This window comes from Ochotona curzoniae, unplaced genomic scaffold (genome assembly GCF_017591425.1).
Source record: "Ochotona curzoniae isolate NIBS_2020 unplaced genomic scaffold, NIBS_Ocur_1.0 scaffold_4505, whole genome shotgun sequence".
Lineage (NCBI taxonomy): Eukaryota > Metazoa > Chordata > Mammalia > Lagomorpha > Ochotonidae > Ochotona > Ochotona curzoniae.
In genome coordinates this window covers 32,619,595-32,641,650 of record NW_024467118.1, presented here as the reverse complement: position 1 = coordinate 32,641,650, position 22,056 = coordinate 32,619,595, and the positions used below count along the sequence as shown (strand labels likewise).

Below are 22,056 nucleotides of genomic sequence, written 5' to 3'. Positions count from 1 at the left end.
ATAGGCTCTGGCCACTGTAACTCACTAACACCTGTTGACCTCCAAAGACAACGCCAACCTCACTGCAAGGAGCTAGGCAGAGGGACAGGCACACATTAAATCAGACAATGTATCATTTTATTCTTTATAAAATATATTTCATATTGTTGCTGTAAAAACATTACATTTCACATTTCTTTTTTAAAAATTTTGAACAGTAAAAATAATACTTGGAAGACAGCTGGGGCACAGTGGGAGGGGAAGGTACCAGTAAGACAAATTCACAGGCAGGATCTAGCTTCCTCTTCTTTTTTTTTTTTTTTTTTCCTTTTTCCATCTCTGGTAAAGTCAGAACCTGGATGACCAGAAATAAAAAGTAACAGAACAGATTTCTCCCAACCAATCAGACTTTCTATATCCCTATTAGTCTTGCCAGCCACTGAGTCCATCAACAATGTTCCACAATGCAGCCTACAATGCAGCCTTCACTCATAACACTCTCTGAGGTTGCAACCTGGCTTTTTGAGCCCATTTAAAAATCATGTCATCCCAGCAGAGCTGTGTTTCTCAGGCAGCCTTCTGCTTGACAAACCCAAGCCCTTGCCTGACCAAACACCGGCCACCACACTCTGAGTGCTGAGCGAGCATGAGTGCAGATGGAGCCTCAGGGGGCCTCCACAGACTCTCCACGCCATCCCAGGAAACTTTCTGGCAAGTCTGGTCACTCAGTCCTGCTAGATTTCCCAAGCAACTCTGTGGTGTCTTCCCCCACGCCCCGTCAGATCTGTTCCCCTGGGCAGGCCGGCCAAGTAGGCAAACACAGCAATGAAGAAACCAAGTACCAGCACTGGGTCACTGCACACACACACCCCCACACTGGCAGGAGCAGACACAAACGCAGCAAACTACCTCGAGGGTAGGTCACAGGCTGGGGACCCACACACCATGTGTGGATGGTGGGGAAGGCCATTTGGACGGGAGCGGGGAGCAAATGCAGACGAGGAAGCTGCAAACTAAACAGAACAGAAGTAGAAGCAGGACCCCCTTGGTTTTTAAACCATCCCATCAGCTCCTTCTTTCTCCCTTCCCTTTCTGCCCTGGAGACTGAGGGCTTGAGAAGCCCACCTCACATGGAGAACATCTTTATATCCAGGTTAGGTTATCTGCATGGTGTAGACACTGGAGAATTTGGGTAGGGGTTTGGAGGGGGGGAGGCCAAGACAGCTTTGCTAAAGAAGAGACTTGGTGAGAACTCTGATTAGAGTGGGAAGGGAAGATCTTCCTGGGCCGAGCCCACACTGGAAAGATCTGAATGCGGTTACAAAGAATGGGATGCGAGACAAGCCAAAGCATTAGCCCAACACCACCTCCAGCTAGTCTGGTGATGAGCTTTTCAAGAGACAGAATTAGACTCATACATACACACACACACACACACACACACACACACACATTTATGACCAATTCAAAAAATACATCCCTCCCCACCAAAGATGGCCAAATGTAAGAATGTGCCAGGTCACTGCATCCATCAAGCACCAAGCCTTGCGGTTTTTATGACACTCTAGCTTACACTGACACAGGACTTTGAGAACATTCTCAAAAAAGTAAGTGATCCATTTAAACTCCACTTCGCATGAACTTCTTGAAGTCTCCTTGCAATATTTCCCCCCCGAGGTCACCAATGGAACCTCAGTGGCTTGGTGTCTTCACCAGCAAGGCTGCCTGCATGATGACCACCATGGGGTAGATGCTGCCCCTCAGACTCCAGAGAGCTGGCCTGGTGAACCCCCTGAGCCCTGGTATCTGGGATATTGGCCCAGGACTCACACATAAGGCAGCTGCGTATTCAACAGCTACACTCAAACAGGCAGAGACGCTCCCAAACTAGTCCCACTTAGGAGAGATGTGTGGCCTCAAGACAGACACACGTGCCCTGCCCTCGGCTCACTTCGTCTTTCCACATCAGTAGCTGGCCTGGCCCAAAACTCCCTACCTCTCCATCCTCCCCAGCAAGAACAGCTCTGCTGACTAACCTCAAGGCAGCCTGGTTATTTCTTCCTGCCCCAGCTGCCCAATTCCAGTAGTGTCCAAAAACTGCCAGGGCCAAAGCAGCAGCTCCCCCAAAACTCTCCACATCTTCCAGGTGGGACTGCTACAGCCTGACCCTCGACCACAAGGGCTCTTCAATCCTCCTCTTGACTTCAGGTGCAGGGCTACCTGGTGAAGCCAGGAGACACAAGGGCATCTGCTGGGGTCTCTGAGGACCACCACGTTAACAGGGACCTTGGACCAGCAGAGGCTCCCAGACGCAGTGTTTCCGCAGCCTTGGGAGAGATAGGGGCCAGTCCTGAGGTTTAGGGGGAGTGGGGGCTGACTCAGGTAAGAGAAGAGTTGTCACCCACCCACAAACCCTCCAGGACCTCCTCACGGCAAAAGAGAAGGTCAGATAGTGCTGAACTAGCCACGTCTCAGGAAATGAATTCTCCCAAGCCTTTTGGCTCAGGAACTTGGTACAGGGATAGTCTTCAAAAACCCTATTCGCCTGGGCTTTAAGAAGCAAGCCTATGACTGCCGGGATGCAATCCAGCTGTCACCAAAAAAGAGGGTCCTCCCTGCTCCTTCCTTGGAAGCTGCTCCAAGTGTGGAGGAAGGACACAGCTGCCCACTCACCACTCCTCCCCTAGAAGGATCCGGGCAGCACCCACTCACACCCCACGCTCTCTGAATTGTCCATCAGCCACAACGCCATATGTTTTTGCCTAAGGAAAGTAAGTTCATCTTGCTCACAGTCCTTTCTGGAAGAGTTGAGAGAGAGAAGAATGCACTCCACCAAGCAGGAAACAAAAAAGCCGCTGGCTGGTTCCTCTGAGACGCGCAGGCACAGCCCCCTGAGGGGCAGGTGCTGAGGGACAGGAGGGCAGGGAATTCTTTGGTCTCTGGTTTGCTGAGAACGCCCTTGGTCAGTTTTGGCTCTCTCCTACTCAAGGGGGAAAAAAATATTTTCCTTTCTTTTTTTGTTTTTAAAAAAATAAAATGTTCCCACAAGGCAGGGAGACAGTGTTTTCAGCATTACAGCTTAGCCAAAAAAGGTCCTCCAGTCCACATGTACACTGCATCTTATGGGGCGCTTGCTGCTTTGGGCTTGAGATACAGGGGGTGCCTCTTGTGGGGATGGGGGTGGGCCCGGGCCGGGGAGCAGTGGGGACACGGGGCACTCTGTGGCCAGGCTCAGTCCAGGAAGCGCTGGCAGGCTTTCTTCCACCGGCAGGCCGTGCACCACTGGTCCCGGTGCTCGATGCCATATACCTTGCGGCACTTCTTGGCCTCCCCACGGGCTTTCCTGCCGACCAAGAGAAACACAGTCAGAACCACGTGCTGCTGTCACCGGCACCTAGGATGGCAGCCAAAGTGAGGCTGCAAAGACAGGACCCCTGCCGCCCACCCTCCAGAGGCCAGAGGCCAGAGGCTCAGAGGAGATGCCACCCCATCCTGTGCAGATTCCAGACTCCCCTTAGGGGACTAACCCTGGAACTACAGGCGGGTGGACCCGGAGCCCCCACTGTCAGTGGTGACAAGGAAACAGGGTCCCAGAAGGGAAGGCATGGCATGGTGGCACCCATTTCACCTGGTGCTGCTCTGGGCCCGGGGCGGAGATGTGACGATCAGGTGAGATTTTGCCGCGGGTGGTGGCTGCTGTGGCTCGCTGAAGCTCAGCGATCGGCTCCGGACCTGTGTGGGGAGACAGGGGGCCGGCCAGGCCATGAGCAGGAGAGCATCTGCTAGCGGCTGTGCTTTGAGCGCCGGGGTGACCTACTCCATCCAGGTGGAGCTGATCTCTCAGCACCAGGGGCTGGGGTAGCAGGGGGGCCAGAGTAAGGAGTAGGCTGTAAGCCACGCTCTAGTCCGGCAGGCGCCAAGGCAGCAGGCCCACCTGACTAGGCCTCCTATAGGCTCACTTTCTACAGAGGACTTGAACAAAGCCACTGCACCTGAGATGGAGGAGGCAATGAACTGCCTCAATGGTACCGTCCAACAAGTGGAGCTTACAATGTGTGATACCTCCTGTGCCAGTTATTTAAGACTGGGAGCCCACTACATATGGTTCCAAATGACTTCTGAATTATTTTAATTCAGGTCAAGCCACATGAGCCATTGGTCCACTGTGGCCCAGATTTCCACCCCCACCTTCTTCTCTCTCATCCTCTCCAAGCTGTATTCTTTCTCTTCCCATGGGCATCTGGGGCTAAACAGGGTGTTGACCCCAGCTTCATCGGGTGATTTTCTTGGCCAAGAAATCTGCGTGAGATAGGCCCTCCTATGCAAGCACCCACTTCTCTCCTTCAGAGAGAGGCTGTGACCAGCTGCAGAGCAAGAAGCCTGGGGCAGGGCAAGGGCAGAGGAGCTGGAGGCAGGTCAGAAACACCAGACCCAAGCCAGACACCCCAGAGCTGACTCCCAGCCTGGGGATGGATACAAGAGCCCTGGGCTTGCATCAGGGCCCTGGGAGTGCTGCTGTGCATGGGGCTAGGCATGCTCACCGGAGAAAAGGAAGAAGTGGTGGAAGGGGCCGCAGCCCAGCTGATGCTGGTGTAGATGTGTGGGGAGACCGGGATCTGGAAGGACGGCAGAGCCTGCGGAGACAAGACTGGGCATCAGCTTGGGCATCAGACCTGGGACACATGTAACCTGCATGAGCTGACCTCTTACAGAAGGTGCCCCTCTTTCCTCTACCTATGTGACAAGACTGTGAAATACAAAGCCACGCCAGCCACCCAGTGCTTCCAGGCAACCTCCATTGTCAGGATCCAACCTCATGCCAGAACCCTCCACTCAGAGTGGGTTTATGGGCCAGCCTCAACAGTTAATCACCGCAAACTGACTTCCCTGGCTGGAGCACCCACCAAGATGCTGCTGCAGGCAGTACTCAGAGAAGTCCACAAGCCTCCTGAGCTGTGGTTCTGTGGGAGTGAGATGCAGCATCCCCAGGCAACTGCTTGGAAATAGCAGCACACTGGTGTACACACAGGTTTAGATCTCTGTACAATTGCCAAGCCACAGAGCTGGTATTGTGGCATAGTAAGTAAAGCCATCACCTGTGACAGAATGAGGGGAGTCCCAGCTATTCCACTTCTATTCTAGCTCCATGTTAATGGCCTGGGAAAAAGCAGAAGATGGCCCAAGTGCTTGGGCTCCTGATACCTATATGGAAAATCTGGATGAAGCTCCTGGTTTCTGGCTTCTGCCAGGTCCAGCCCTGACTGGTGGCCAGCATGGGAGTGAACCAAAAGAGAGAAGATCTCTCTCTCTCCCCTCTCCATCTCTCTGTAAATCTTTTAAAATAAATCTTGAAGAAAACCACCAGCCACTCTGACTAGGCTCCACAGGGGAGACAAAACAACTGGATGTTGGTCAAACATGAAACAGCTAAGAGCCACACCCTCTAGTGGTTTGGTATTAATCCACAGATTGGCCCAGGAAAAAAAAAGATTTTAAGAAAAACTCATATCCAGCAAGCTACACACTCATCGAGTACCTGCTCCATGCAGGAAGGACTTTCGTACCATCTCCTTTTCCACAGCTATGGCCAAGGACACAGGCACTATGGCTTGGTCCTCCCTGTACCTACAACCTGTTCTCATGGCTCCAGCAACAGCACTGGGACCATTTATCATAACTGGCCAGAGTTACACTCTTGCTCCTCATTCAGCAGTATCATGTACTCCCCAAGAGCAGGGCCAAGGTCCTATTCTATCTGAAAAGCTCACTGGGCCCAGTGCTAAGCAAAACATCAGCACTGGACTGATTGCCACTGTCACGCAATTCAAGGAGCACAAGAGGTTCACCCTGGGAGGCCCCACTGGCACTGTGTCACCACCTTTTATAAGCATCAGGACCACCATTTCCGAACAAGATCCATCAAGCCGGTTACTGAGGGATTCAGCTAGCTTTGCAGTCACCACCACAGCAGCCAGCACCAGTGGAGAACTCTAAGTTTCCTTTTCTGTTTTTATAAAGGAGACTAGCAATTGGGCCAAAGAGCTTCAGTCAGGAGGGGGTTGGAGCCTGTGATCTGGCTGGCCAATGACAACCCAGATCACAGGCTGGCCCCTGAGCACTGCCTCCACCACTGCATACCTGATACGCATGGTCAGCCTGGATGTGCCAGAAGGAGCCTGGAGCTGACTTGCTGAGTGCACCTGAGGGCAGGGAAGACTCCAGGCCAGGGTGTTCCAGGCGGCAGGACTGAACTTTGGGTGGAGGTGGCGGCAGAACGGCAAGGGCTGAGCTGGTCATGGTGGGGGTGGGGACTGGGTCGGCAGTGGCAGTGCCAGGGGCAAGGGGGCCAGCTGCAGTGGCAGCAGCCGATTCTTCCTTCACCTGCACCTCTGTGTAGTAGAAATCTTCTTCCCGTTTGAACTGGTCCGAGTCCACAGTGTCCCTGTGCGGGGGAGCAGAGGAAATTACTGCTGAGCAAAACCGTGCTGCTAGAAGGAAGGACCTGCACAGGGCAAGTCAGTGAAGCCCCTCTTCATGCAGGATGACAGGCTCGCCCATCCACAGGAACTGCTGCTTCTAGCGTAGAGACTTGGCCTTTCCCAGGACACGACAGACCTCCCCTCTGGCAGGAGGCACCAACGCAGCACTGCCACCAACACTCCAGGCCCGACCTGGCTACGGCATGTTCCCTCCGCCACAAGCAGCCACCCAGCTCTGCACAGACACAAACGGTCCTGGCACTTGGAGGCCAGAGTAGGTTCTAACTGAAAACCAGCTCCCAAAGCATAGGCAAGTTCAGGACTTGGTCACCTCCCACACACTGCACTATGGGTCTCATCTGTGATCAAAGGACTGAGGCCCCAGCCTCCATACATACCCCAGGTGGAGGGCTTTGACATGTCGCTTGATGCCCACGATGGAGCGCAGAACCTTGCCACAGTTGGGCCACAGGCACTTGTACATGACCTTCACGGAGTTCTGAGGGAAAAGGAAGACTGGGTGATTGGGCTGTGTCCTTCTCCTTCATCTCCTACCTTTAAATACCAGCAATGCCAACTGCTGCTCTGTCCTCTGACTGACCCAACAAAAGCCCTGGGGAAGGGGGTCTCCAGGAGCTGAGAAACAGGCAACCATGCCCACAGGCCTTCAGGCCTGCCCACACCTAAGAGATGGTCCTCAGCGGCCTACTAGGCTGCTGGTGCTACGGCTAAGCCACCGGGTGTGTGCAGGAGCCTAAAAAGGAAGGCAGGGTCTGGCATCAAGGAGGGGGAGTGGGCTCCGGGGACTGTCACAAGGCATGAACACCATGAACACCAAACAAATTGGGATAGGGGTAGGGTGGGAAGGGGGCAGCCCACCAACACTTAGGCCCTCAGAGTTGCCCTGAGGATGGCTCTCACTCACCCCGTTCACATACCTTTCTTTTGCGCGGAGCTGGTTCATCCAGCAGGAAAGGGTCGGAATCGGTCTCAAAGCCATGATCGGTTTGAGGGGAGCCGAAGGCATCTCCCAGGTACTTGGGGCTTGCCTGAGGGTGAGGAGGTGAGGGGGTGGAGATGCCACTGCCCCCACTCCAGTGCCCACTGGTGGTGCTGCTGCCACTGTCTGACACGTCTCCGCTCTCCTTCCACGGGTCGCAGGCTGCACGGGACACTAGCAGGACAGAGGGAAGAGGCCACTCATGGGATTGTCCCCCCAGATGGGGCATAAAAAAAAAAACTCCCTCCTTGGAGCTTGCGATAATAAACAGGGAGCAGATCCGCTGATCACAGCGACTTCTGCTGCTGGGATGGCTCTGCCCCAGGAAGTATTTTCTGTCGAAGCCACACCAGCCATCCCCCTGTCATTCTCTCCTCCTGTTCACTATTGCCCAAATTGCTTCCATGCTAATACAGATTTCCAGGACAGACTGCCAATTTCCCATGTTTCCAATCCTGTCTCTCCTTAGGTCTCTACTCCCAGGAGAAGCCCCTCCCTGCCCCACACAGAAGAAAATGGAAGAAGAATTCTTCCCTCCCATATATCACTCCATTCCAACAGCCATCACGTCCATTTCCTAGAGAGCATAAGGTCACGACATCTACCCGTGGGGCTTAAAACAGAGCGGACATTCAGGCAAAACCTCAGGATCCACCAGCAGGCCATCAGGTGAAGGGTGACACACGTATCCACACAGAAAACTCCTCTGGGGACAAATGACAGGTCAACCTGCAAGCCAGCCTCCAGAACACAACAGCCCTTCCCCACAGGAACCACTTCCAGTGGCTCAGATGCCCCAACCTACAGCTTGGCATTCAACAGAAGAAAAACCGAAAACAAAGCAAAAAGGTAATGTCTTATGCTGAATGACAAGTGGTTTTTCCTTTGATCTTCAGTTCTCCTAGGATAGAGTCTGGATTGCAAAAACACAAAGTACTCCTGGGTAAATGAGTAACGGTCAGAATTTATGGATGACCATTTCAGAGACACTTAGAATCACCTGTGCCCTATACACACACACACACACACAACTCAGAGAACCACACCATCCTGATACACAGACCAGAGGGACGAGGTAGCTTGTGCAAGTAGAAATTCATAATAGAGCCAAGTTAGGCTCTTATGTACACCTCAATTTGCAGAATAAAGATAATTTCCTGCCAAGAATTCCTTATTTTTTCCGTTGATTTCAATGATCAAGTCAAAATGTAACTGAAAAAGTCCTTAGCAGATAATGAAAAATTTTGTCAAAAAAAAACCTAAGGACTCAGATTGTGACACTGCATGAGATGCACTGTGCTAGCATGTAAGCATGCATACATGTGCCCATGACAGACATATACATACATATATGTATGCTCACACTTCTGATGAGGGAACTGGGGTCATTTATTTATTTTCCTTTGGGACATTTCCTTGAACTTTCCTCCTGTTGGTCCAGCCTCCAGAACCTCCCAAACCTGCAGCGTTTCCTGAGAACTTAAAAGGGACCCCAACCCTCTTCCCCACCTTGGCTTGTGCTAAGACAGCAGGCATGGACCACCAGGCTCCACAGCTGGGTGTCCTCCAAGCACAAGGTCCTTCCTCAGCGGCCTGCTGGCTGACCACAGCCTTGGGTGAAGCACCTAAGGTTTCTTTCTCCTTCCTTTATATTCACTTTCTGTCTAGGTGGGAGATCCCTTACGGGCCACACTTGGAAGATTTATTTTTTTTATTTGAAAGGCAAGTTTTACGGGGAGAAAAAAAAAAAGGCCCTCTTCCATCTTCTGGTTCCCTTTCCAAATGAACACAAGGACCAGAGCTGAGCTGAGCTGATCCAAAGCTGGGAGCCAGTGGCCTCTTCTGGGTCTCCCATGTGGATGCAGGGTCCTAAGGACCTAGGCCATCCTCTGCTGCTTACTCAGGACATAAGCAGGCAACTGGATTGGAAGCAGATCAGCTGGGACATGAACCAGTGCCCATAGGGGATACCAGCACCATAGGGTGGAGGGTTAGCTTGCAGCGCCACTACTTATAAAGGCCACTCCTAGTACATGTCCAGAGCTAAGTCCACATTGTCCTATGAGCTTTGGATTGGCTTCTAATTCAGTAGGGTTTCACCAGTGGCAGAATTCTTCCCTGGGAGATAGGCAGGCCAACCCGCTAACAAATTTCCAGAGGAAACTTCAGGTTTACCACCAGCCTTGTCAAGCTGCTGGCACCCAGCACCCTTTCTTCCTTCTACATTATTGATCAGGTGTGTTGAGGTCACAACCACAAGAATTTTGCGGTTCTGGATACTTATGCCTTGGTGTGGATGAAGCCATCACATTGTAGACATTAGCTCATCTATTTCTGGTGGCCTCTAGGCCCGTGCTAACTTACAAGGCCAGACCGGGGGCACAAGTTTCCCAGCCACAAAGGAACCATGTAGCCTATATCCACCATGGCCAACTAAATATTCCCCTCCTGGCCTGTGTAGACCCCCACCACTCACTCACTCACTCACTCACCCTCTCCTTCAAGGATTTCCTTGAGCAGTCACTGTGGCTGGGCCTCGTACCCCACCAAATTCACACTGTACCAACAAGCCTCTCTTTCCCCAGATCAGAAACCATGGAACAAGAATGGCAGCCATGAGCTCAGCAGCCTTCTGCCAGCGGCAGAAAGCCTCTAGCCAGGGCCAGTGCACCTGGCAATGAGCTGCTCCCAGGAACAGGAGGTGTTGGTCCAGGAGTTTCCGGCTCTCCCAGAACCCTTCAGGGCCCTGTGTGCTTACCTGCAAAATTGGTCTCAGCCCCCGGGGGGCTCTGCACTGCCGGGCTGCAGGACAGCGAGGTCAGCACCATGGCCGCCATCATCTCGTCCATCTCCATCGCCTCCGACTTCCTACATAAAAACCCAGGGAAGGGGAGCTTACTGCCTAGGACGGCAGGCCTGGGTCCCCTCGTGGGGTGATTTTATAACTCTGCCCCAATCCTCCAAGCCCCCGCGTCCACTCAGCCAGTGGCTGCATCATGGCAGTGAGTGAAGCACGATGCCTCTCCTCATTCTTCATGAAGAACACTCATGCAGAGTGTTGCTTACAGGGCTGAGAAACGCAGGGCGAAGCACGTGGATCCCCCTTCCCACCACCACCACCGCTCACCCACTGCGGCAACACCACTCACCCAGACTCCACTTCAGCTTAAAAAGGAGGATTTTATATGGGGCCAAGGGAGAAGAGTCAAAACAATTGAAAAAACGAAACAAAACAAACAAACAAAAAAAGGAGTACAGGGGTAAAAGGTAGCCCACTGGAATTCAAATGCACCACAATTACCTCCTTTCCCAGCTTATATTTAAAGTTAGGGAGGAACAATTACACTAACCGCTTCTCCTCCAAGATAAATAAGGCAGTGTCAGTTTCCGAATGTCAACAGAACCCATTACATAAGCCAATGAGCAAATAAAACCCAAAACCCTAAAATAAATCCCAACGCCTAGAGGAGCAGAGTTCTATAAAATTTTACATATTTTTTTTAAATTCACATACAATTACATAATTTGGAAGTACAATAGAGCTGTCTGTAAGTCAATGCTCAAATATCAGGAAAAATTCATCTGAAATACACTTCTGGGTGGCTTGTCTATTTCAAAGGACTCTATAAATGATACTTGAAAAAAATCTGGAAATGGAATTAAGTTTTACTGCAGTGCAAAAAAATTTGAAATCCATACACATGGGCTTGCAAATCATGTGTTTTCTATGAAGGTACTTTTTTTGGGGGGGAGAGGGAGTGGGGGGAAGGCAGGTCGAAAGACAAATGCAAAGATCCCGTAGCCCGCTACACATACACACAGATTCCCCATATGGTCTGCACTGCTCGGGGCGGGGCTGAGGCTCAACATGGAGCTGAGACCTCAATCCTAACTGACCGTGGTGGGTGCCAGGAAACAAGTGCCAGAGCCATCACTGCACGCTGCCACCCAGGGTCAGCATTAGCAGGCAGCTGGAGTCAGGCGCTGGGGCTGGGTATTGAACCCAAGTACTCCAGAGGTGGAAAATAGGCCGCTCAACCAGCGTGTCACCACTGAGCCCAACAGCCACTTCTCCATGGATCTTTGGAAGGACCCTGGCATTATTTCATCCCTTACCATTCAAGTCCACTAAAATCTGAGACTATGTTTGAGGCCAGTAAACCAAAGTCATTAAAAAAGGAAACATGTGAACATCTCCATTTTTGTCTGGTCTTTGAATTCTCATTTCAGTAGCATGGAAAAACAGATTTTTCACTGGTGTTCCACAGACTACACAATCACAGGTACGGCTGCTCTGATCTGTTCTCAAAGAACCGGGTTCTGCGGTCAATAGCAGCAGTACCTACAAATGGACACGGTCAGGCCAAACAGAGCTTGGCTGCTTGCATACTTTTGTACAGAAGACTATCCTGGTTGCCAGATTTTTATTTTAAATCTTTATAAGTGTGCGCACAGCCTGTAACCAAGAAATAACGCTATGTGTTCTTGGAGAAAGTTGCATCACCAATTCTAAGGCCAACGTACACTCTTCATTAGACACCAATGATGCCAAGGGGTGGTGGGGGCAGTGTTCTGAGGGCTGTGAGCCAAACAGAGCCAGCCGCCAATTTTTGTATAAACTTGCAAATTAAGAATGGTTTCTTTTTCCAACTTTAAATGGTTTCCGCAGAGCAAAGAAGAGTACTATTTCTTGACATGCAACTCATGAAAATTACATGAGATTGGAGGGTCCATGAGGAGAGTCTCGGTGGAGCACAGTGGCTTGCATCTCGTCTGTGACTGTGGTGACGTCCCCATCACAGAGCTGAGTGGCTGTGATGGAGCCTGGTTGCCCCTCTCCCCTGAAACTGCTTCCTAACTGGCCCATTCCAAGCAGGTGCCCTGAGTCACAAGCCGAGCCACATCTTCCTTTGCCTTATTGTAAAGGATTATGAGCTTGTTTTTAGTATAAACATGAAAGGGAGAATATGTAGCCGTTCATGAAACCAAAAATTGGTCACTCTTTCCGCAGGCATGCCCCCTCACCTGGACCTCATGTGTCCAACATCTTGACAATTCAGTATCCCTGGATCTCCCCACGCTTTGCCGTCATGAGGCAGCCTGCATGCCCACGCCCCACCACCCCGACGGTTTCCAAAGCCCAGGTTCCCCCACACAAACCTCTTGGGTACATCGATGTTCCTGGAAACAGGCCTGTAGGCAGCAGCCTGGGCTCTGGGCTCCAAGGGAGGTGCCTGGGGCACGGGGCCCTGCAGTTCTGCCAGCCACACTTCTTCCGCCTTGCAGTAGATCTGGGCCTTCTGGTCGAGCAGCCACACGGTCACCTTGTCCTCTGCCCAGCTATGCTGCTCCACCAGTGCTGGGCACTCCTGACCCCCGTACCACACAGAAACCTGGGGGTGGGCAAGACATGGCATCCAGCAGTCAGAGCTTGGCTATCCTCGCCCCAGAGCTCCGCAGTGCCCCAAGTCCCTCATAGGGGTTGGGATCTGCCTGTACACTCTGACTCATGAGTCCTTAGTTTGGGCACACTGTGACACCAAAGGCTCCCCCCGAAGTGTGCTAGAAAGACAACCTTCAAAGTGACAGCACCGACAGGTGGGGCCTACTGAGCAGGATGCTGTCCTTGAAGACATTGCTCTTGGTGAGCAGATTACAGCCATTATTGCAGCAATGGGTTAGTCCCCACTGGATGGCCAGCACCGTGCTCTTGGATAACCCCACACCTGGAACCATGAGCCAAATAGACTATTTTTTATAAGCAATGAAATCTCAGGTATTATTACAGCAGCAGCAAATGCAGTAAGAACAGACAACTCCCAGGGCTGCCACTGTGGCACAGCAAGCTAAGCCTGTTTCATGTCCCAGCTGTTCCACTTCTGATCCAGCTCTCTGCTTATGGTCTGGGAAAGCAGCAAAGGATGGCCCAAGTCCTTAGGACCCTACACCCATGTAGGAGACCCAGAAAAGGCTCTAGGCTCATGGCTTTGGACCAGTACTTGTTGCAGTCATATGGGGAGTGAACTAGCACATGGAAGACCTGTCTCTCTCCTTCTCTGTAAATCTGCCTTTCCAATAATAAATAAATAAATCTTTAAACATTAAAAAAAAAAAGAACATACTTCCCACTTGACCACCCAGAACAGTTACACTGTGTCCATTCTTCCACGACAGGGTCCTTACAAACTACAAAGGCTGGGAGATGGAGATCGTGCCAGCCTCTGCGATTTCCTCTGACTGCGTGATCTGTGTCCATCTTCATGTTTTCCTGTTCTGCTTGGCCTCTGAAGCCCTGGATGTTTGCTGGTGCACAACCTTCACCTTGAACCTCTCATGCCCTGCACCTGTCCCTCCAGAGAATTCTGAGTCTGCTGGGAGCAAGCAGGTAGGGGACAGAGGCAGGCTGGCCTCAATAGAGGGGTGCTGGGCAAGGTGGCCGATGGCCTTTTCTTATGAGGAGAGGGACCCAGGCAGTGTAGGCCATGTGGAAGACAGAAGGTCTCTACGCCTGGGGTCCTTGAGAAGGCAACAAAAGAAAACCCTGTACACCGAGACCCAGCAGAGAGCCTCAGGCCCCGATGTCACAAGACAGCAAACGCTGGGGAAGAAAACGCACACTGAATCCTTCCTGAGCAGACACCTTCACCTCTAGGAAGCATACGATGCTAATTCAGAGATGTCCACTCCTCTGAGTTCTGCAAGCCGGAGGCGTTCAATCTTGTTTTGAAAAGTGACAAACTGAGCAAATCGAAAGATACAGACTTAAGGCTGGGCTTCCAACTGAGGTCTGGGCCACCTTCTCCTCCAGGGCCTCAAGAGCAGCAAGCGGTGGGGGTCGGGCATGGCAATTTCTCCCAGCAACCTGCTGCCCCAGGCAGTGCCAGGAGGGTCTCCAGCCCATCACTTGAGGCACCCCAAGGCCTGCCCACCCCAAGCTTCTGGAGCTGGTACTCCTGTCCACACGGGGATAGACCTACCTTCTGCCCAGGCTGAAAGACCATCTGCTGCAGGCCAGAGCTGCAAGGGGTCTTGAGGACGTCCTTGGGCTGCTCCTGGCAGGAAGCATCCTTTGTGGTCAGGAAGGGCTGAGCAGCAGCCCCCTCCAGAGGCTCCCCCTGCGACTCCGAGGGCAGCCCTGACCCAGACAGCCCATCCGAGGCACTGGGTCCCAACACCCGTGCTCCCAGGAGAGAACGCTTGCCTAGACGCCGGGACAGCACGCTGGCCATGCTGCTGCCTCTCCTGGTGGGAACAAAAAGGAGACATTTTTAAGTTCTTCATCACTGACAGCAATCAGCAAGCTTTAAGGACACAGTTCTGCACACAGCAGGGTTCTGGGAGTGTCCCGCAGGACATATGCCACATTTTCAAATTACCTTTGCCACTTTTTCTAACAACTGAGCCAAACATCAGCACCCACCATTTTTTGTCCATTGGTTTTTGACAAAATTAATGCCTGTTCCAAGCAGGACACTGGGAAAATACTGATAAGAAAACCAATTCACTCACGCACCTGGCTTCCAGAGAAACCTGCATTTCCCAAAGAACAGTGCATGCTTTCTTCCACATGTGCATTTACACACTTTTCAGCCCAGCAGAAATGGGGTCACTGCTTGGCAAACTGAATTTTCACTTCGTACAATGTAAGTTTTACTCTGTCACTAAATGTTAGTCTATTCATTATCCAGCTCCAGCTTCCTGGCGACGCTGACCCTGGGAGGCGGCGCTCGGGTGACGCATTCCTTGCCCTGCTCACGGAGGCCTTGGTTGCAGTCCCTGCTGCAAGCTCTCCAGGCCCCGGCCCCACCCAGCTCATTGCAGGTATCACAGAGGGAGCAGCAGATGGAAGCTCTAGCTCTCTGTCACTCAAATGACTGAATATATACAATGTTTAACATGCTTAGAAGTCACACAGGGTTTTCTTACAGTATTTCCAATTCAACAACTTCCTCATGATTATCCCTGGGAGCTACATCCATGTTTTGCTGCACATCCTGCTGCACATAATCTCTGAGTTGCACCTAACTACTCACACACACACACACACCCCAGGTGCACACACACTCAGGTACACACACACCCAGGAACTGCTTCCACAGATGAACAGCCAAGAGACCTTATCACCAGGCAAACTCGGAGTGCAGCTGTTGGCTCCACACAGACTCTCGGGCTCAGCTGAGTGCAAAGCCACACAAACAGCATGGAACGAATCATGCCACGGCCTGATTTTGCCCTTGATGACACTAATGCTGGGCTGAGTGCTCAGTGATTGCGTCATGGCCACAAAGTTTGCTGGTGCAAGACTCTGAACACGACTCTGGGGGCAGACCTCTCACGAGGTGACCTCCCTGCTGCTCCCTGCACCTGTTCCCAGGTAGCCAAAGGACTACAACACCCAGCATTCAGCAGACCAAGGCCCCCCAGCACATTCAGGGTCCCCAGCCATCCTGCATCGGGTCCCTGTGTTGTGCCAGGTCCTCTGCACCTGCCTCTCTGTTTCTTCCACCAGTTGTTAGGTGAGGGATGAAGGTGTGCAAAGTGCAGCCATGACCACAGCAGGTGTAGGGCATCAGGGCCTTCTTGGACCTCCATGCCAATGCTGCCCTGTACCCTGCTCAGGACACCCACCTACTATACCTGGCATTTCAGACGCCCATCCTGCCAGATTTTTCCTCCCTCCCCTGGATTCCCTGGCCACACTCATACCAGAAGGGAGCCTGTCACCACCGTTCTTGGCGCATACTTCAACTGTTCTACAACGCTGCATTTTCCACGGTAGCCACAAGCATCTCCGAGACTGGGTCCCCACCACCTCCACATCTTCAAATCCTGGCCTTCTTCCCAACCATCCCAGAGAACATTGCTAGCAAGCGTCTCCACAGCAGCAAAAGAGGAACAGCAGGAGCAATTTTACAAAGCAAGGAGACTGCAAGTATTGAGCAAAGGAGTCTGCCTGGTTTTCCCCCAGCGTTTTACTAAGAGCCTAAGGAGCTGCAATCTGATAGTGGTGTCTTCACTGTGAATCCTCAAAACAGCAGAAAACAGATTAGGAGAAGATGGGAGTCTCAGCAGGGAAGCCGATTTCCCTTAAGTGGCCTGCAGCTTCATATCCAATAATACTCTCTTGGAAAGCTTCCTTTGCAAGGGGAAATAAATTTTCATTGCTACAAAAATAATACGTATCCCCAGCTAAACAGGCTTTTAAACTCATTTACCCTGGTTTGTCCTGAAAGCCTCAGACTAAAACACAGAGTCCCTAAGGTTGCATTCAATCTCAGGAAAGCTGCAAAGCCACATATAGACACCAGATGGCAGCACTAATCAAGGGACAGAGACAGCCCTTGTCTTGGCAACAAGCCCAGTGTGGCAACCCCCACCAAACCCGGGAAGGAAGTTTGGGGTTTCTACCACTGCAAATGAAGACAGGGTAGCATTTCCAAAATTCCTGGGTTTCCATTCCTCACATGGCGCCTGAAATGGTTGGCCACCAAACTCTGGTGCTGTTTTTGTGAGCTTTTTGTTTCTTTTTCATAAAATGAACAGTTTTCATCATTTTTTCTTTTGGTGGGTGGGCCTGCACCTTCCAAAAGCTGCTGGATCAGCATAAAAAGGGTGAACCTGCCCACTTCCGGCTTGGTCTCACATGTCAGCCTTCATTCTCGAGCCTTCTTCCTTTAACCAGCCCACATTCCACACTGAAAACACACTTCATTCTTGGTTTTATTTATAGTATTCCCAAATCTTAATTTTTAAAAGCAGAAGAGAAAGAAGGAAGGGAAACTGCCTTTATTAAGTGCTTCATAGGCACTAACTTTCCTAAACGGCATCTAATTTAATCCCCAGAACCACTTGAGGGAAACACAGACGGTGTGTTATTTCTAAAGGGGCCACAGTGCCACCGCGGTTTGGGAGTAGCTGCGCCTCTCGCCTCGGAAAGTCTGAACTTGGGACAATCTGATGTCAAAGCTCACAGTCCTGCCATTCTTCTGGTAGGTGCAAGATCTCTCAAAATAAAATACCCGCTGAAGTTGCTCTTGGTATTTATGCAGTTATTGTTTTCTTCTGCCAAGAAACTCTAGATGGGTCAGGTGTTTGGCCAGTGTCAGGACAGAGGGCAAAGCCATGCCAGGTAGAGTCCTGGCTGTGTGGTTTCAGATACAGCTTCCTGCTGATGCACCTGGGCAGGCAGCAGATGCCGGCTCGAGCTCTCTGGCCCCTGCCACCCACGTGGAAGGCCAGGATAGTTCCTGGCTCCTGGACTTCATCTGACTGTTGCAGCCATTTGGGGAGTGAAGCAGCAGATCCAAGATCCCTCTCTCCCTCCATTCCTTTCCGTCTTGGCAATACATACCTTAAAAAAAAGAAAGGAGGGAAGGAGGGAAAGAAGGAGGGAAAGAAGGAGGGAAGGAAGGAAGGAAGGAAGGAAGGAAGGAAGGAAGGAAGGAAGGAAGGAAGGAAGGAAGGAAGGAAGGAAGGAAGGAAGGAAGGAAGGAAGGAAGGAAGGAAGGAAGGAAGGAGGAAAGGAGGAAAGGAAGGAAGGAAGGAAGGAAGGAAGGAAGGAAGGAAGGAAGGAGGAAGGAAGGAAGGAAGGAAGGAAGGAAGGAAGGAAGGAAGGAAGGAAGGAAGGAAGGAAGGAAGGAAAGAAGGAGGGAAGGAAGGAAAGAAGGAAGGAAGGAAGGAAGGAAGGAAGGAAGGAAGGAGGAAAGGAAGGAAGGAAGGAAGGAAGGAAGGAAGGAAGGAAGGAAGGAAGGAAGGAAGGAAGGAAGGAGGGAAAGAAGGAAGGAAGGAAGGAAGGAAGGAAGGAAGGAAGGAAGGAGGAAAGGAAGGAAGGAAGGAGGGAAGGAAGGAAGGAAGGAAGGAAGGAAGGAAGGAAGGAAGGAAGGAAGGAAGGAAGGAAGGAAGGAAGGAGGAAAGGAAGGAAGGAAGGAAGGAGGAAAGGAAGGAAGGAAGGAAGGAAGGAAGGAAGGAAGGAAGGAAGGAAGGAAGGAAGGAAGGAAGGAAGGAAGGAAGGAAGGAAGGAAGGAAGGAAGGAAGGAAGGAAGGAAGGAAGGAAGGAAAGAAGGAGGAAGGAAGGAAGGAAGGAAGGAAGGAAGGAAGGAAGGAAGGAAGGAAGGAAGGAAGGAAGGAAGGAAGGAAGGAAGGAAGGAAGGAAGGAAGGAAGGAAGGAAAGAAGGAAGGTAGGTAGGTAGGTAGGTGCTTGGGATACTTTCTGCTATTAGAGTATCTGAGTGCAAGTCCTGGCACCCTGCCCTGTTCCAGCTTCCTGCCAATGCACACCCTGGGAGGCCTCAGGTGATGGCTCAGCTGGCTGGATCCCTACCATCCAGTGGGAGAGCCAGGCCGAGTTCCTGGTTCCTGGCTTCGGCTTGGCCCAGGAAATGAGCAGTGTTGTGGGTGCTGCAGGAGTGAACCAGTGGGTGGAAGATCTTTCCTGTCTCCCTCCCTCTGGCTCTGCCTTGCAGATAGCTCCCGACCCAACAAGTCTATTGGTCCATTTTCCTTGGGCACTTTCTTTCCTTGAAAATCTCTTCTCCACTTGCATCTTAGCCTCTTGCAGACAAAATAAATGTCCCTGATTTAGTCTGACCTTGCTAACCAATCCAACTGACTGTTAATCATTTAGCAGCTGGGGCCTGGGAAGACCTTTATACACACACTGCTGTCTGAGAGGGTGCAGAGGGATAATAGGATCATCCAAAGAGGGGAAATTCTAGCCAACCTGACACCAGGGATTAGCAGCATGGAGGGGCAAACTACAAACTGAGACTCACCTAGACTGGGCAGTCTTGCAAGTGTCACCTCCCAGGTCAGCTAGTCAGCATGCCCCTTCGGTAGGATGGACTTTGCTCCACAGACAATGAAAATAACCAGGAGTCCTTGGGGACCGAGAGGGGATTAGTGCACAACAAAGGTGACCACACTGGCTAACCCTGGGTCCTGGAGCAATTTTGTGGGGTTCACTGTTAGTTTATGCCCCACATGGGGGGTTTACCTGCTCTCCACTTCTGTGCATATCCTCCCTTCTTTGTCCTCCCCCCCTCTGTAGTTCTCTTTCTTGGGAACTATTAATGGTCTATAGAAATCACTTATTCACCCCCTAAAGTGCCATATGTTTCCGAAGCTGCCAAAAGAAATGCAGAGACACTTCTCTCTGGGTAACAATCCAAAAGCGTTTCAACAGGTAGCCAAGTCTCGCATTACACTTTCCTTAAAATTTGTTGTATCGAGTGCTCTGAAACAGAAACTCTTACTACAGATGGCTCAGTACTGTCTGCCCCCTGCCCGTGCTCCTCACCCTCCAGCTGTCACCAACAGAAGGGACTGGCGAACCTGGAATATGTATTTTGGTCAATATCCAAAGCAGGTTAGCCCTCTCCCAAGCTCAGTAAACACGTTGTGACGTGTCCCTAAGCCCCTCAGGGGCACACTGGCCATGAACAAAACAACTGGAACAGATCAGAGAGTGAAAACTGTCCTGTGGCTCAGAGCTGCAAGCTGCTGTTTGAGATGCGACATGCTGGCAGCCCCATGTCTCAGAGCACGTACGCCCGTGCATATGTTCATACACAGTGGGGCCTCCTCCCACCCAGGGACACAGCAGCAGGACCCGACTCCACCTACTGGCACTCACTCCTCAGAACCAAGGTCGTAAGTCAAAGTGTTTCATTATACAATTAATAGTTTTCTGGTGGTTTGAGGTTTTTTTGTTTTGTTTTTTTTTTCCAAAAGTTAAGGAGGATGAAGTATGGAGTAAGACTTCTGTTTGCAAAAGCTCAGGTACTTGCTATCTCTGTAATGAATAATCCATGGGTCAAGGTGAGGTCTATCGACCCTCTGCCAAGGGTTTCTGCCCTCCCTTGGGTTCTATTTATTTTTCTGGTTTCCACTGGGTAGCTCTGCATAGAACAACATTTCAAGTTGTCAGTTACTGAGTTAATATTTTGCAAATCATTCTTTATCTTCTAGAAGGTAGACAGTGTTTTCTTGTAAATCCATGTTTTAACTCATGTATGTGTTCAGTATGATGTTCAGATCTGTGTCAAAGGCCAAAGGTTTGCTGCAAATCCACCCCCTAGTTTACAATGGAACAGGATTCCTATACGATTTGGTTTGAGCGGGTGTTAGCTGGTCTCTATCAGATGCCATGCGCACTGCGGGGATCCTCATGAGTATATGCAAAATTGCCTGTGGTCCTTCAGGTTGGCAAGTCACTATTCGAACCTTGATAGAACCAGGCTGTCACAACCCATCACCACTACCCAAATGTTACCTTTTTGCCTGCCAACACTCCTGGAAAAGCAGCAAAGGATGGCCCAAGTGATCCAGTCCCAACCAGCCACGTGGGAAGACCTGCACGGAGTCCCAAGCTCCTGGCTTCAGTCTAGTTCAACCTCAACTGTTGTGGCCACTTGGGGAATGAACCAGCAGATGGAAGATACTTGTTCTCTCATTTTCTGTCTCTCCCTTTCTATCATTCTGCCTTTCTTTAAAACAAAAAAAAAGATTTATTTATTTTTATTTTTAAAAAAAGGCAGATTTACAGAGAGAAGGAAAGACAGAAAGAAAGATCTTCCATCTGCTGGGCATTTAATAGCCAATTTATGGATTTGATAGGCAGAGTTACAAGACAGATTCAGAGGGAGACATTTCCTATCCACGATTTCACTCCCTTAATAGCTACCGCAGCTGGGGCCGGGTTGGGCCCACATCAGGAGCCAGGAATTTCATCTGAGTCTCTCATGTGGGCCATCTTCTGCTGCTTTTCAGGCACATTAGCAGAGAGCTGAATTGCAAGTGCAACAATTGAGACTCAAACCAGGATCCATATAGGATGTCAGCCTTGTAGGCAGCAGCTTAATCCACTGCACCACTATGCCAACCCTTCAGTGCAATACTTCTAAATCAGCTGGGATATTTGAAATACTGTTTCAACAGGTCTTTTTGTTTAAGACTTACTCACTTCTTTGAAAAGCAGGGTTAACGGAGAGGTGAGACAGAGATTTTGGCTCCACTAGCTTTCTCTTCGAGTGGCCAGAGCTTAGCCAGGAATTCCATCGAGGTCACCCACGCATGCAGAAGGGGCCCAAGCACCTAGGCCACCCTCTGCTGCTTTCCCAGGCACATTAGCAGGGAGCCAGATTACAAGTGGTATAGCAGGGACTCAAACCAGCACCCACATGGGAAGCCAGCATTGCAGGCAGCAGATTAGCCTTCTACATCACAACAATCACTTCTGAGAGTTTATAAAAACAAGACCACACTGTATTCATGTACCATAGCTTGGACCACCAGTGAAAACTGAACGACAGAGTATCAAGAAGACATGATGGAGATCGGAGAGACCGTCTGCTGCCCACACAGGGCTGAAACCCTCTCCCCACATTCCCCATCGCTACACCCCCATACTCCTTAGAAAAATAAGGAAAATTAGTGGGGCCGGGGCACAGCAAGTTAAGCCACCACCTACAATGACAACATCCCATAAGGGCAAGAATTTCAGTCCTGGCTGCTCCACTTTCGGTCCAACTCCCTGTTAGTGCACCTGGAAAAGTAGTAGAAGATGGCTCTAAGTGCTTGTCACCTGCACACTCAGAAGAG

The 22,056-nt window shown here is 50.9% G+C and overlaps 1 protein-coding gene across 1 annotated transcript; it reads right to left on the bottom strand.

Annotated features, from left to right (window-relative positions):
* Nucleotides 1-1,330: 1,330 nt before the first annotated feature.
* Nucleotides 1,331-14,901, bottom strand: ZNF395 (zinc finger protein 395). Its single transcript, XM_040966052.1, has 9 exons — nucleotides 14,436-14,901; nucleotides 12,619-12,851; nucleotides 10,217-10,326; nucleotides 7,397-7,632; nucleotides 6,857-6,957; nucleotides 6,118-6,421; nucleotides 4,521-4,613; nucleotides 3,608-3,711; nucleotides 1,331-3,322 (listed from the first exon to the last, which is right to left on the bottom strand). The coding sequence occupies exons 1-9, from the start codon at nucleotides 14,685-14,687 to the stop codon at nucleotides 3,211-3,213; spliced, it is 1,545 nt and encodes a 514-aa protein (XP_040821986.1). The 5' UTR covers nucleotides 14,688-14,901; the 3' UTR covers nucleotides 1,331-3,210.
* Between the last annotated feature and the right edge of the window lie 7,155 nt (nucleotides 14,902-22,056).

Excerpts from the sequence above, each read along its gene's own strand:
- ZNF395 (XM_040966052.1), bottom strand. The coding sequence starts at position 14,687 with ATGGCCAGCGTGCTGTCCCGGCGTCTAGGCAAGCGTTCTCTCCTGGGA. Across the intron at positions 12,852-14,435 it reads TCTTTCAGCCTGGGCAGAAG|GTTTCTGTGTGGTACGGGGG; the intron begins GTAGGTCTATCC and ends GCCCACCCCCAG. Across the intron at positions 6,958-7,396 it reads CAGCTCCGCGCAAAAGAAAG|AACTCCGTGAAGGTCATGTA; the intron begins GTATGTGAACGG and ends CTTTTCCCTCAG.